This window comes from Delphinus delphis, chromosome 18 (genome assembly GCF_949987515.2).
Source record: "Delphinus delphis chromosome 18, mDelDel1.2, whole genome shotgun sequence".
Taxonomy (NCBI): Eukaryota; Metazoa; Chordata; class Mammalia; order Artiodactyla; family Delphinidae; genus Delphinus; species Delphinus delphis.
The window spans coordinates 50,162,641-50,175,463 of NC_082700.1; the positions used below are offsets into that span (position 1 = coordinate 50,162,641).

General features: G+C 35.4%; 1 protein-coding gene and 1 non-coding gene across 11 annotated transcripts in view; both read right to left on the minus strand.

Moving 5' to 3' along the window:
• The window catches only part of MYCBP2 (MYC binding protein 2), a 271,984-nt gene that overhangs the window by 73,414 nt on the left and 185,747 nt on the right, over positions 1-12,823 (minus strand). For all 10 annotated transcript variants that reach the window (XM_059995647.1, XM_059995652.1, XM_059995649.1 and 7 more), the window contains 4 exons: positions 11,076-11,191; positions 8,953-9,050; positions 7,887-8,003; positions 7,014-7,154 (listed from right to left, as the gene is read on the minus strand). In XM_059995647.1, coding sequence (XP_059851630.1) covers positions 7,014-7,154; positions 7,887-8,003; positions 8,953-9,050; positions 11,076-11,191 — 472 coding nt within the window. The remainder of the gene's footprint in view (positions 1-7,013; positions 7,155-7,886; positions 8,004-8,952; positions 9,051-11,075; positions 11,192-12,823) is intronic.
• On the minus strand, positions 8,615-8,687 carry TRNAG-GCC (transfer RNA glycine (anticodon GCC)). The gene has a single exon. It is a non-coding gene; the product is annotated as a tRNA-Gly (tRNA).

Consider the following 12,823-nt stretch of genomic DNA (forward strand, 5'->3'; position numbering starts at 1 on the left):
CAAGTGTTTCCTCAGTCTGAGGACATGAGTTAACATATACAATGATACCTTAAAGTGATGTAACTGCTAACCATGGTAACAAATTGCCAATAAAATCAATTTTGTACATGTTAATTATATGTGGATTCAAATTTGACTCTTTTTTGCTTTTGTTCTGCATTTGTAGAAAATTCTTTCTACACTGGTTTACTATAAGATTATTTTTAAAATGTGTTATCCTAATAAAATTGCATTTATCAAGTATCAAAAAAGCACCAGATAGAAAACTGGAGTTTAAAATTAAAATGTACTTGCATAGTTTTCTTTCAAAAATTTAGGAAAGTTTAGTCTAATGATACGAACATGCATGAAAATATTAATCTCTCCAAAGCCTCAATTTCTCACTATTAAAATATATAAATTAGCTTTCATATTGTATAATTTTATAGAATAATATGAGCACCACTATATATGTATGTAAAAGTGTGTGTATATATATACACACGTATACGAATACACACATATCTACAATAATCTAAATCATTTTATTCTCAAAGACTATTGTGAAGGCAAAAAAGTTCTGTCAAGAAAATTAGAAACTGAAGCATGCTAAAAACCTAAATAAATTGATGAGCACCAAATTGCAACTCTAAGACAATAATCTTTCAAGGCATAGAAGAGACCAAATAAGCGAATAATTTTAATGGAGAAATACATGACCAAACATGCCAAATGCGCACACAAAAGAAAAAAAAGAAAAAAAAAAGATAAAAAAGATAGTAATTGTTTCATTGTGCTGGATGATCACAGAGTTAAAAATTGCCAATTTTAAAGTGAAAAAGATAAAATATCTCAGAGAAATTAAACACAGCATATATACAAACAATTATAGTGTTATTTTAATAGAGGCTTAAATTAAGGCTTAAATGGAATTTAAGCCTTAATTCCATTCTGTTTAGGAAACTTAAACATCAAGCTAAAGTATGAAATGAAGCTTTTGATAACCATCTAAGGACAGCATATTTACTAATGGTGTATTAAGTAAATACTTAGTATTTAGTAGGACTGAAAAACAGGTTATGCATACATATACACACAAATTTTTTAACGAGACAAAATCAAGAAATTTGGGGTATATTAAAGCTGTGACTATCAGGCATCATTAGGTATCCCAAAAGAATGAAACTGACATAAAATGCAAGAAACATTTGCTAATTTTACCAATTACCCTGAGTAACGTTATAAGAGAGAATACCAAATGATATTTTTCCTTCATCTCTCCCCCAAATCTTCAGAGCCCCCAAATTCAGAAAAATCAGCCTACTTTCTATATGTGAACACCAATCAGCCTAAGTAGGTAGAAAGCGGTTTGTATAATTGCACAGCGTGTTCGTAGACTCAAGTTGCTTCTGCAAGAATTTGGATGATATGGGCATTATAAAGATATCTTTGAATACTTCTAATGAGGTATCATATACTTTCCTTGATATAAACTTTCTCTACCACTCAACCTCATTCACAATGTTAAAAGACCTCATTTTTGACAAAGAATCCAAAGAACTGGGCCTATAAGTTTCAGATCAGTAATACCTACTTTAGAAGCAAACTTGCTTTCCAAAAAATTTAGGCTCTATTATAGGCAGTCAAATGTCTCTCAGGTCATGTGCATAACTGATTTTCTCTCTCTTTTTAAACATATTTTCCTTGGTCTCTGAAACATTCTATTGGCTTACATTTGTAGTTTCCAAATCTTAAGAATTTTAATTTAAAATCAGCCTTCCCCAGGTATACCTTCAACATACATCACGATATTCATCCTCATTCAGCCATTAAGGTTATTAGTATTCATATTTATTTAATTGTGGAGTTCTAGCCAAAGTAATATGATTCTTATAGCTAGATTTACTTTATCCTTTTATAACTATTTATCCTTATGGCTCCACTAGATTAAGGTAGACTAAACATAAAAAAATAGGCTTTGGAATCACATCACCTGGAATTCCAGAGCTAGCTCCACTACTTACTACTTATGATCTTGGGAGAATAGCTCTCTTCTGTCACTGGAAAAATGAGAATGATAAAAACTTAACATCAAAGGGGCACAATGAAAATTAAATGAGAGAATTAAGGTATGGAGCGTAAGAGGGTCAGAAATTATTTTAAGCAGTATGATCCTGCCAAATGCCAAGAACTAAAATTTAGTATTTAACAAATGTTGAAAGCCCACCACGAGCAAAACGTAATATTTAACACTCTGGAAGAAAAAACATAAGAAGGGATTCTAAATGAGCCCTAACCCTTGAGGAGCTTAACAGAAATAAGAGGTATATAAATACAAATGGGCTAAAGGCCAAAAAAAATCCAAACTAAACATTATGGGTAGTTGGAGAAAGACATTTATAAGCCTCTTCTGCTTTTACAGACAAAGTGCTACCTGAGAAAGGAGAGAAAAAGCTAATTTCCCCAGTACTTATATGCTTTTCACCCTCAATTCTTGCTTCACCCGTATCGACCATTTTTTAGTTCCCATACATAGCATGCGTCCATAACTTTGGACATCTGACTCTCTAATGTGAAATTACTTTACTTTGTCCTGGCAATTTTTCTTTAAGATTTCCTCAAATGTCACCTCCTAAGTAAAGTCACTCTATAACTTAACACAATGCAACTTAATTATCTGAATATTGTATGTCTATCCCATTACATAGTGAGTACCCCAAGATCAAGGACTGCACTCTTACTTATTTTGTAACCCTCCCCTTTGCCTCTCCACCCAACACCTATTTCCTAGCTTAGTATCTGGTACATAATAAGGACTCAGTAAATATATGCTGAGTGAACAATTAATGAACTGATAACTACAGCATTATTGGGATGTACAGGGATGAGAAACGTTGACAGAAACTTTTGAGCCTGGCCAATTAGGAAAATATTAGAAAAGTCAGGAAAAAAAAAGGAAGCAAAAGCATTTTAGACAAATGAAACAATGTAAAGAAAGACTCTAAGATGTAAAATTAAACAGTGTGTTCTAAAAGGGGCAACAAGTTCTAAGAGACCGTGAGCACCTCACAAAAAAGAATCTGCACTCTTCATATTTATCCCTATTCTTCCCACTGATGTAAAAAATATTTTTTGATTTAAAAATATTCTAAAAAAGACACAGTCATAATATGGATGTCTAATGCTATTTAATCTCTAAACTAGAGCATTACTAAAGTACTAAAACACAGTTAAAGTCATATTTGAACTAAGTTAGGATGTGATTATTTCTTAGTAAAGTAATGATGTTTAAATAGAACTACTGCTAGGTAGGCCAAAATTTAGCTAAAGTACTTATCTACAATGAAAATGATAGTTCTACAGTATGAGTAAATAAATAAGACAGTGCAACAAAAATCATTTTAAAGCTCATTCTAAATATGACTATTTATGGTAATCTTTAAAAAAAATAGTTCATCAAATATTTAGTCAGCGTTCAATTTCCAATCCCTACCCCCATTCTCTCCAACAGTCTGTTTGAGTCAGGCTCCAAATAGGGTACACGCACTCATGTGAATACAAAATTGTTGTAACTAGAAAGGCTGAAGAGGTTGATGTAAGGGCTGCTCAAGGCAACTTTTTGGTACTTTTGCATCTAAGTTAGTGGCATTAGTCCTCGATAATTTCTAATTTTATTTCCAATCTCCTAGCTTTCTTTTTTTAATTGAGTAGTGTTTCACAATGTTTAGCCATAATTTATAGTTGATCTACTCACAAACGAACTGAAGTATAAAAAGGGAGAATAGGTGGCCAGCATTTTTCTAGTAGTAAATGAAGTAAGAGATGTAAAGGGAAGAAGCAGCAAGATGTGTTTGTTTAGCTCTATTAGTTCCTTGAGGAGATGAGATGGAATCATTATCCCCTCTATGTCCTATCATGCTCTGCCCTGTAGAGTAAGGTACTTATTAAAAACTTATTGACTGTATGAGAGGCCTGTCCTGGTCCTTAAAATCAAAACCTTGGAAAACTAGCCTGTTCTTGCCTATGCCAGGCTCTGACTCTGTGGGTCCTCATATAACACCCTCATTGAAGCAACTTTATACCAGATCTATTTGAAGCCCTAGGCCAGTTGTCACACATCCCCTCTGTCCTCTTTGGTCACCACATAAAATATAAACCCTTATGTCATCTACCTGTTCTCTTCTTATACCAAAACTACTCTAGGCTTCTTCCTGATCCAACATCTAATTATTCCCATTTGTCCCATGACTTTATATTGTATCTAATGGGACTTTTCTTCCAATCGTACACAAACTCTCTTTCAAACCTTGCAGGTCACAGTGTTGCCATCACTGGTATGTCTTCGTGTCGATGTGGATATCATCCAACTGCCTAGCCTTTTAGTTCTTAGACTTGGGCAGTTCCAATGACCTTTACTTCCAACATTCTTCAGCTGCCCTCTCACAGCCACATTAATGAGCCATTTCATTCAATAAAATGCTCTAAGTATGAAATCAAATTCAAATATGCTATGTTATCACAAAAATTGCCTATCTCCTTCCAGCTCTTCAAGTATAGCACACTCACTATATTGTTCTATTTTATTAAGTCCTCCAAGTCCCCTGGACCATCCATTTGTCCTTTCACATTTCCACCTTAGGCTGGATCCCACAGTTGGTGATCTCAATTGCTCTTTCATCAGCATCTGAAATTCCCTTTTGTCCCTATTTTCCTGTCATAGCAGCTCAGGAAATTCCAGCCAATGCTATCATCTGTTTTCCTGGCTCCTTTAATGCTGGATACTTAGGGCCATGGGAGAGGAAGGGTATCCAGAATGGATCTATCCAGTGGTCCCACTGGGTCCTTAGTGGCCCAATAATCCCCAAACAAGTAATTTTTTTGTCAGATCCTGCTCCTATTTCTCTCAAACATTACTCCAAATCTTTATGGCATTTCTAAACTCTCTAGCTTAACTCAATTGTTTCAATCTCAACAGATGACTTTTCTCCCTTCTATATGGAAATCACAGTCTCCTTCAACCTCTTCCCTTCCTCCCTCAACCCTAAAAACTTACCCACTGCCATACATACCCCCTCGTCCTTCACAGAAACAACTCTCCAATGTGCCCTCAATTCTATTTTCTCCTCCTCTTTCAGCCTTCAGATTTCTTATCTACATCTTTAATGTCTCCCTTTTCTACTGGCATCTTTCCTTTAATTTGTAAGGATCTCAAGTCACTACCATCCTTGAAATAAAGGAACCAGAAAAACCTCAGCCTTCTTAATGATACCAGATATTCTGAGTTACTTAACATTAAAAGAGAACTCATGTCATTCTTCAACATAAAGACAAGCTAGAAAATATCAAAAACTACTTCATTTTACTTTCTACCTCCAATATTCTTCATCTAGATTTTTCAAATACGTCAGTGATAATCTCCTCATTCACATACCAGTGAAAAGCCATCAATGAGTATTTGTACGGCTCACTCCATTTAGCGTTCCCTCTTGCCTTTATTATGTCCTCTCTCTCTGACCTCAAGACTGCCTACTAAAAACTGTCTCTTGGCTAGAGTTTAAAAGCATCAAATAACAGAACAGCAGTGGTCCAAAATGAAGCCATGGGATTCAGAACTTCAACACACAGCACACTTCTTGCTCTTCCTTTCTACCTTTGTGTATTCTCTTGCTCTATCTGTGTGAGTATATTCCTCTTCCAAAACCACCTCCTCAAATGAGCAAACAAAGGAATTAGGAAGAAAATTTTGAAGTGGGGAAGGTAGTAAAGATAATATAATCTAATATAATGCCTTATTAGGGCCTTAAAATACACAAAACTCTAAATTGGTCAAAATTTAAAAAATATGCTGTTAATGACATAAACAAAATGGCTATTATAATTATCTCATTTAAAATATCATTTTCGTAATCCTGAAGAACATTTGGTTACCATAATGAGAGATGGGTTCAAACCATTTAAGGCCAACTTTCGAGTCACAGATGAAAAAAATCAAAAAAGCAGTAGACCAACACTCTACAAACTTTCTTTATCACGCATCTATTTGTAAACAGTATATAGATAGATATATCTCTCCCCACTGTACTATTATAAAACATATACAAAGGAAGAGAGAAAAGAATGAAATCAATAAATTTAAATAGAAGTTCTGTTATTTTCTTTCCCAAAGAATCATCTTGTATACACCCCTTTGGAGAACATTACTCTGAACTATTAAGGAGAAAAACAAACAATATATTAAAATGATTTGATATAAAGAGCTAGTTTTATATACTGATTTTTAAGAAATTCAACTGTTTAAAATACTAAGGTTTTTTCAAAATAAAAATTTACCTGTTCTATTCATTAGCGGTGTCATAAGGAATACATTTGATGGAAATGAAAAAGAAAAAAATCATATATTTCTGTTTAAATTATAAAAAGAGCTGTGGGTTCCTATCATATTTAGTGATATAGAAAACTTTTGAACACTCTAAGTATTCTACTGCACTGTCAAAGAGGCTTAGTGAATTCTCTCAGACACTAAGATTTAACTTCAACTAGAACACTACAGCACCACAAGTCTAAAAATCCACCTTATTTTAACACAGCAGTATCACATGCCAAGAAAGAAAAGATTCAAACTTAAGCAACACAGAATTACAAAATGCCAACATAAAAAAAATACATTATACATATTTCTGAAATGGATAGTAACACTGAATTCTTAAATTTTAGTTTGGAATTCATTCCAAACAGTAGTGTGAATAAGAAAGGGGAAAAAAAAAATGTAACCGCTCTCATTCCCTACCTCTGTGTAAGGAATTCAGCAGGCCTAGTTTTAATTTACTACTTCCTGCTTGTGATGGACCATAGTAAGTAGTAAGGTCCTTAGCCTTGCCAAACTCCCTCTTTATTACACAGAAGCTCTCAGAATTCAAGCACTTAAAGTTATTTAGTTGTGGTTTACCTCAGAACTGAGAAGCCTTAATTAAAGAAAGCCCTGTAATGAGGACAGAGTATACCTAGAAAGCTTTTTAAAACCGCCTTTTACTTACGTCAACAGGGACCAGAAGACTCTTCCCAAGATGCTGATTAAAAGAGAGGCACCAGGCTTCAGTGTAACCATTCATGTTAGGAACATACTTCTTTATCGTCTCATCATTCAGCCTCAGCCACACACCATCATCATTGTGGATCTACGGAATACACGCAACACAAACAAGCCACGCCCTCCTGTAACTCCTATGATGGTAGCAAGGTCTGAACGGCTACAAAGCAGGCAAATAATGCTGGACATGGAGATTAAGCATCTACTTTTTGCAGAAGGTAAGAATGGGAGAACCTTTAAGGAAAAAACCAGCAAGGAATGCCAAGCTACATGATAATTCACATGGTGAGATTATAAAAAACAATGTCACTTAGGAGTAAAAAGCACACACAAAAAATCACACTTTAAGATAAATATTTCAAACATAAAATCAGATGTTTCCCAAAAGAACTTAAGACTTTCTTTCCCTCAATTTAGATTTTCATAATTGGAAGTTACTTGACTGTATTATTAGAAAAATGTACTGTCCAAAGTTAAGGCAATATAATAAACACATTCAAAAACAAACCACATTTTAAAAATTCAAGAAAAACTGTACTCATTTTCATTGAATCCTTGTACAGGCTCTGACTACCATGTTAACTGAATTCCTTTTATGCTAAAAATATAATTTTAGTTACTTTTTTATTGATAAAGAAAAATGAATGCAATGTTTGAAACTCAATGAACAGAATTTTGAAATTCTGTGAAATGATTTCCCAAACACTACCCAAACTGCTTAAAACACATTGTAACAAACAATTTAGTAAACTTACACCGTGCAAACAACGCAAAAACTTTCTGTCCAAAATTTATTACCAAGTGTTTCCTTACAAATTACCTCATCAATGAAAGTGATGGTTCCATTGACCTTCACTATGCCTATCTGCTCACTCTGAAGGGAAGGGTGGCTACGGATACGGAGCCCTGCACTGTCCTTGGCCACAAATCTTCGAACCTGAGAAAGGCAAAGACAGACAGGTGAGACAGGGGAAATCACAGAACAGAGACCTTATAAGTAAGTGGTAAGAGAGAAAATTAAACAGAATTGAAAGTATAATTCTCAGAAAGTTTCCAAAATTATTTGTAGCTGGTTTCCCTGTGCAAATAACAGTGGTTAATTTATAAAAACAACAAGAGAAAACATTTATAAAAACAACATTTAAAAAAAATGTTGTTTTTTCAAAATGTGTAAAAATGTAAATTATTGAAAAAAAAGAAAATTATTAATATACGTTTATAATTTCTTTTCTAAACTTTGAAGACATGATAAAAAGGAGAAAAGAGCCATTTTTTTCCTTTCAGGAAGGTATATAAATTCTATTATCCACATTTCATTTTTATACTCTTTAGATGTTAGGAAATGAATTTTTTCTTTTAACAGCACAGGATACGTTAACCTTGTCAACTTTATACACTCAATTTCGGTAGACGTTTTGTGAACTGTAAACTTTTTTTTTAAAAGGGTAGCTTTTATTTATTCATTTGGCTCCACCAAGTCTTAGTTGCGGCACGCGGGATCTTTCGTTGCGGCACGCGGGATCTTTCGTTGCAGCATGCAGGATCTAGGTCCCTGACCAGGGATCGAAACTGGGCCCCCTGCATTGGCAGTGCAGAGTCTTAACCACTGGACCACCAGGGAAGTCCCAATTGTAAACTTTCAATAACAGAAAGTACACAAGACCTATAAATTACTATAGCATTATACAAAGAAACCAAAAAGTACAGGTTCTACAATTGAGAAATGATTAGAATTACCATGAACTATTGTTCAAGTTCATTTAGGAATACTTAGAATTCGAATACTGAAATAAACTATGAGGTGTTTGATGGCTACCCTGAAGCATCAATGAAGAAAATTAATAAATCTCAGACCAGTTCATGCTCTGATTTCATTCTACCCTGACCTTGTTTGGTTGAGGCTCAGTCTTTGGTTTGACCAGCTGAGTTCCTGGCGGTATCATCCCTTTCGGTGGGTCTTTCACTTTTACTTCGAGGCCAGCATCTGTAAGAAAAGGAAAGGGAACTGTAACACTTGAGAACACAAGGGAGGACCCTTAAACCTAACTTAATATACATTCACAGGCTATTTTAAATTCACAATTAAAACAAATATCTGAATTCTGTCCTCTTAAGGTGATTGATATTTAATAGCTAAGAGAGAAATATCTGAAAAATGACCTTAAGATTCCAAAGGGGTGTCTCAGGGGTTCAAGGAAAAGAGGAGGGGCTATGGAATATGTAAAATAATACTGAAAAATTCAAAATAAAAAGAAACGCTTGTGTGATCAAACGTTATCTCATAACACCCAATCAGAACACTACTTATCATCTATACCAATCATCTCATGAGTAACAGGCAGCACAGCATGGTGTTTAAGAGCTGGGCTTCTCATGTTAGACTTGGCTGTTCCCACATCTGCCACCAACTGTTTGACGTTCTGTGCCTCATTTTTTTAATCTATAAAATAGGGATGAGAATAGCACCTATCTCACTGAGATGCTGTGAGAATGAAATGATTTTAAAAATAAAATATGTAAGGTGTGTATAAAACTTTTTAGATATATATTAAATGCTATTATCATCCTTCTTATTCTAATGAATTATTATCTGTCCTTGACTGCAGTCAAGCAAGATCCTAGTCTACTAACAGTTTGGTCACCTTTGGAGAAAGCTAAGAAGATGGGGAACAAAATGAATGATTCTAAGTAACTATGAATCTTTTTCTTCAGTGTCTTTCCAGAAAACAAATATAAGCGGATTTTTCTTATTTACTTTGTATCAGTTTCCTTTACCCGCTATTAGCCAAGAAGAAACCATTCTTGACTATCTCCACTTTTGAACTGCTGTAATGTGTGCCCCTTGCAGGTCACTACTTATATTCTACTTCATGTAATTTTGCTTGGCTGTTTTATCTTACAATCATCAGTAAGTTGTCAACACTTGCCAGGAACTGCCTTACCTAGAACAATGTTTTGCCCAGAACCAGTGAAAGTTTGCTGAACTAAAGGCTTTAAAGATATGCTGAAATAAAAGAGTGCAGCAAAGGCTGCCACTAAATGTCTCTAGGATGGTATAGATGAATCTAACATATCTGATCCTATAGTTACATTAATGTATATTCTATACATCTATGGTTACAACAATGTAAAGTACCTCTTTATCTTCACTGTAAAAACAAACTACTGAAAGTTTCCCAAAGGGTATTTTGGTGGAATGTTAATCAGTATTACTTTTATCTCTAACCTGTCTCCTCTTCCCTACATGTAAGGTTCTCAAGATAAGGATTAAACAAATTTAGAGAGGCTTCTTAATTTCAAGGTTTCTTAGAATCCCAAATATGATAATATGAATTGTATTAATGTCTAAGATGAGACTACAATATATTGGGCTTTCTAAATCTGCCTGATCATAGGAACCCTTTTGCTTGAGGAGCATTAGGAAAGACAGTGTTGTAAGGAATTCATATTGATAAACACTTATTAGAGCTTTGTTGTCCTACTATTGTCCTATTATATGGATAGTTTAAAAATAAAGAAAAGAGAAAGATTAATGCCCAAAGGAAAAGCAATATATTTTTCAAAGTTAGTGGTAGGTAAAAAAAATTCATATTTTCGGCAAGTATTTATTGAGCAGCCATCATACACCAGGCACTGAGCCAGACTGGGAGATCCAAAGATGAAAGAGGTGTCTGCTCACAGCCAGGAAGGAAAGACAGACCTACCACGGGGTAGGGAGATGAGGCATGAATATGGTTATAGCACAGCACGGAGGAGATCGAACCTGACCAGCCACATCAGGGAATGCAGGGAAGGAATCATGAGGGCTACAATGACCCATAAATTATTACAACATACCTTAACAATGCACGAATTAAGTACTCATTATAAAGGAGGATATGACGCCCCCTAAAAGTTATGAAATCTGTCCATGTCTGTGATACATGTTAAAGGGCAAACTAGAACAGAAAGAGGATTTTGATTCTAGTTCTTTGCACTAAGTAACTCACAACTTAAAAAAAAAAAATACCTATTTCAATGCCATCGATTGTAACATGAATGGTGTAGAGTCCAATAGCCCCCGGAGTCCAATTTGCACAGTAAGTGCCATCGTTATTGACCCGAATCAGCATATTCTCACTGGGTCTGAAAGGAAATAAGATAGGTACTGCAACATTTACTTTTGGTTAAACAGCTGACATCATCATTAACATGTATCAGCGAACATAAAATTTCTGATTGTATTATCACAATGAATAGCAATCCTACTGTCATAGCACGTTTTCCTACTCTCCATGATTGAATTTACTTTTTCCTCCTCACCTCAAACCTCTAGCACCACTCTTCCTCACTCTCAGCTGATCATGACCTCATCACTTTCTTCAGTGAAAAACAGAAGCAATCAGATACAACCTCAAAGGTGCAATCAGATTAAACCTATTTTTCTCTACCTCCTGTTACAATGGAAGGAGTGTCCTGGGTCTTGCCCAAAGCCAGCCACTCCATTTGTGCTGTGAATTTCATTCCGTCAGCACTTCTGTGATGCAATTGTCTCTCATTCATCGTCAATTTCTCCCACTTTTCCTGGATCATTCCTATTTCTTTTTCCTTTCTATACAAACAAACTCAGAATCTTCCATCTTAAACACCTCCCCTTGATATTACAGCCTTCCCTAATATGGTCTCATATCTTTTTTCCCATTTACAGCAAAACCTATCTAAAGGATTACCTACAATCACTCTCCATTCCCTCATTTCCAATTCTCTTCCAAAGCTTATTACCCTCACTAGGCTTTTGCTCCCAACACTTCATTGCAATTGATCATGTCACAGTCACCAATGACCACCACGTCCCCAAATCCAATCATTGCTTCTTCATCCTCAGCAATCTCTCAGTAGCATTTGATAACAACTGACAACTCCTCCTTTCTTGAAAAAACTTTTTTTTTGCTTCTGCAACATTTTTCTGGTTTTTCTTGTACCTCACCGGCCATTCTTTCTCAGTGTTTTGTTGGCTCTCCCTTTTCTGAGCACCCTTTAACTTATGGAATGCCCCAGGATTTGTGTCTAGATCTTCTTTTTTCTTTCAGTGTCATCTCTCTAGTTGACCAGTCATCCATTCCTCAGTTTTAAATACCATATGTATAAAGATGACTCAAACATTTATTTCTCCCCTGAATTTCGAACTGGTATTTCCCGCTGCCCTGGAAATATCCCCACTTGCATAACTAAGAGGCGTCTTGGCATCTCAATTTTAATATACCCAAAGAAGGATTATTATTCCTCCTAACCCCAGCACCCAGCAAAACAAAACACTCTTGCTCATTTCTCAGACTTTTTGATCCTCACAAAAATCATGATACCAGGGGTCAATAACATTTTCTGTAATGGTATTTTAGTCTACTGCGCCAAGCAGTCTTTGTCACAACTTTTTAACTCTGTCACTGTAGTGTAAAAACAGCCACAGACGATACATAGGCTCATGAGAAAGGCTGTGTTCCAATATGACTTTACAAAGACATGCCTGGTTGGGTCTGCCGGCCAATCTTGGCAAACCCCTCTTCTGCTGGATAATCTATCCTGCTGCTGAAGCTGAAGAAACTTACATTCACTCTTGGATCTTCTCTTTCCTTCACCTCCCATTTCATTGTAGCAGCAGGCTGTTGGCTTCACCTCCTAAGTATATCCCGAATCCATCCACCCCCTCTTCACTTCCACCGCTAAGGCCCTTCCACCGCTAGTCCAAGCCACCTTAGAGTCGCTAACTCATCTCTCTAT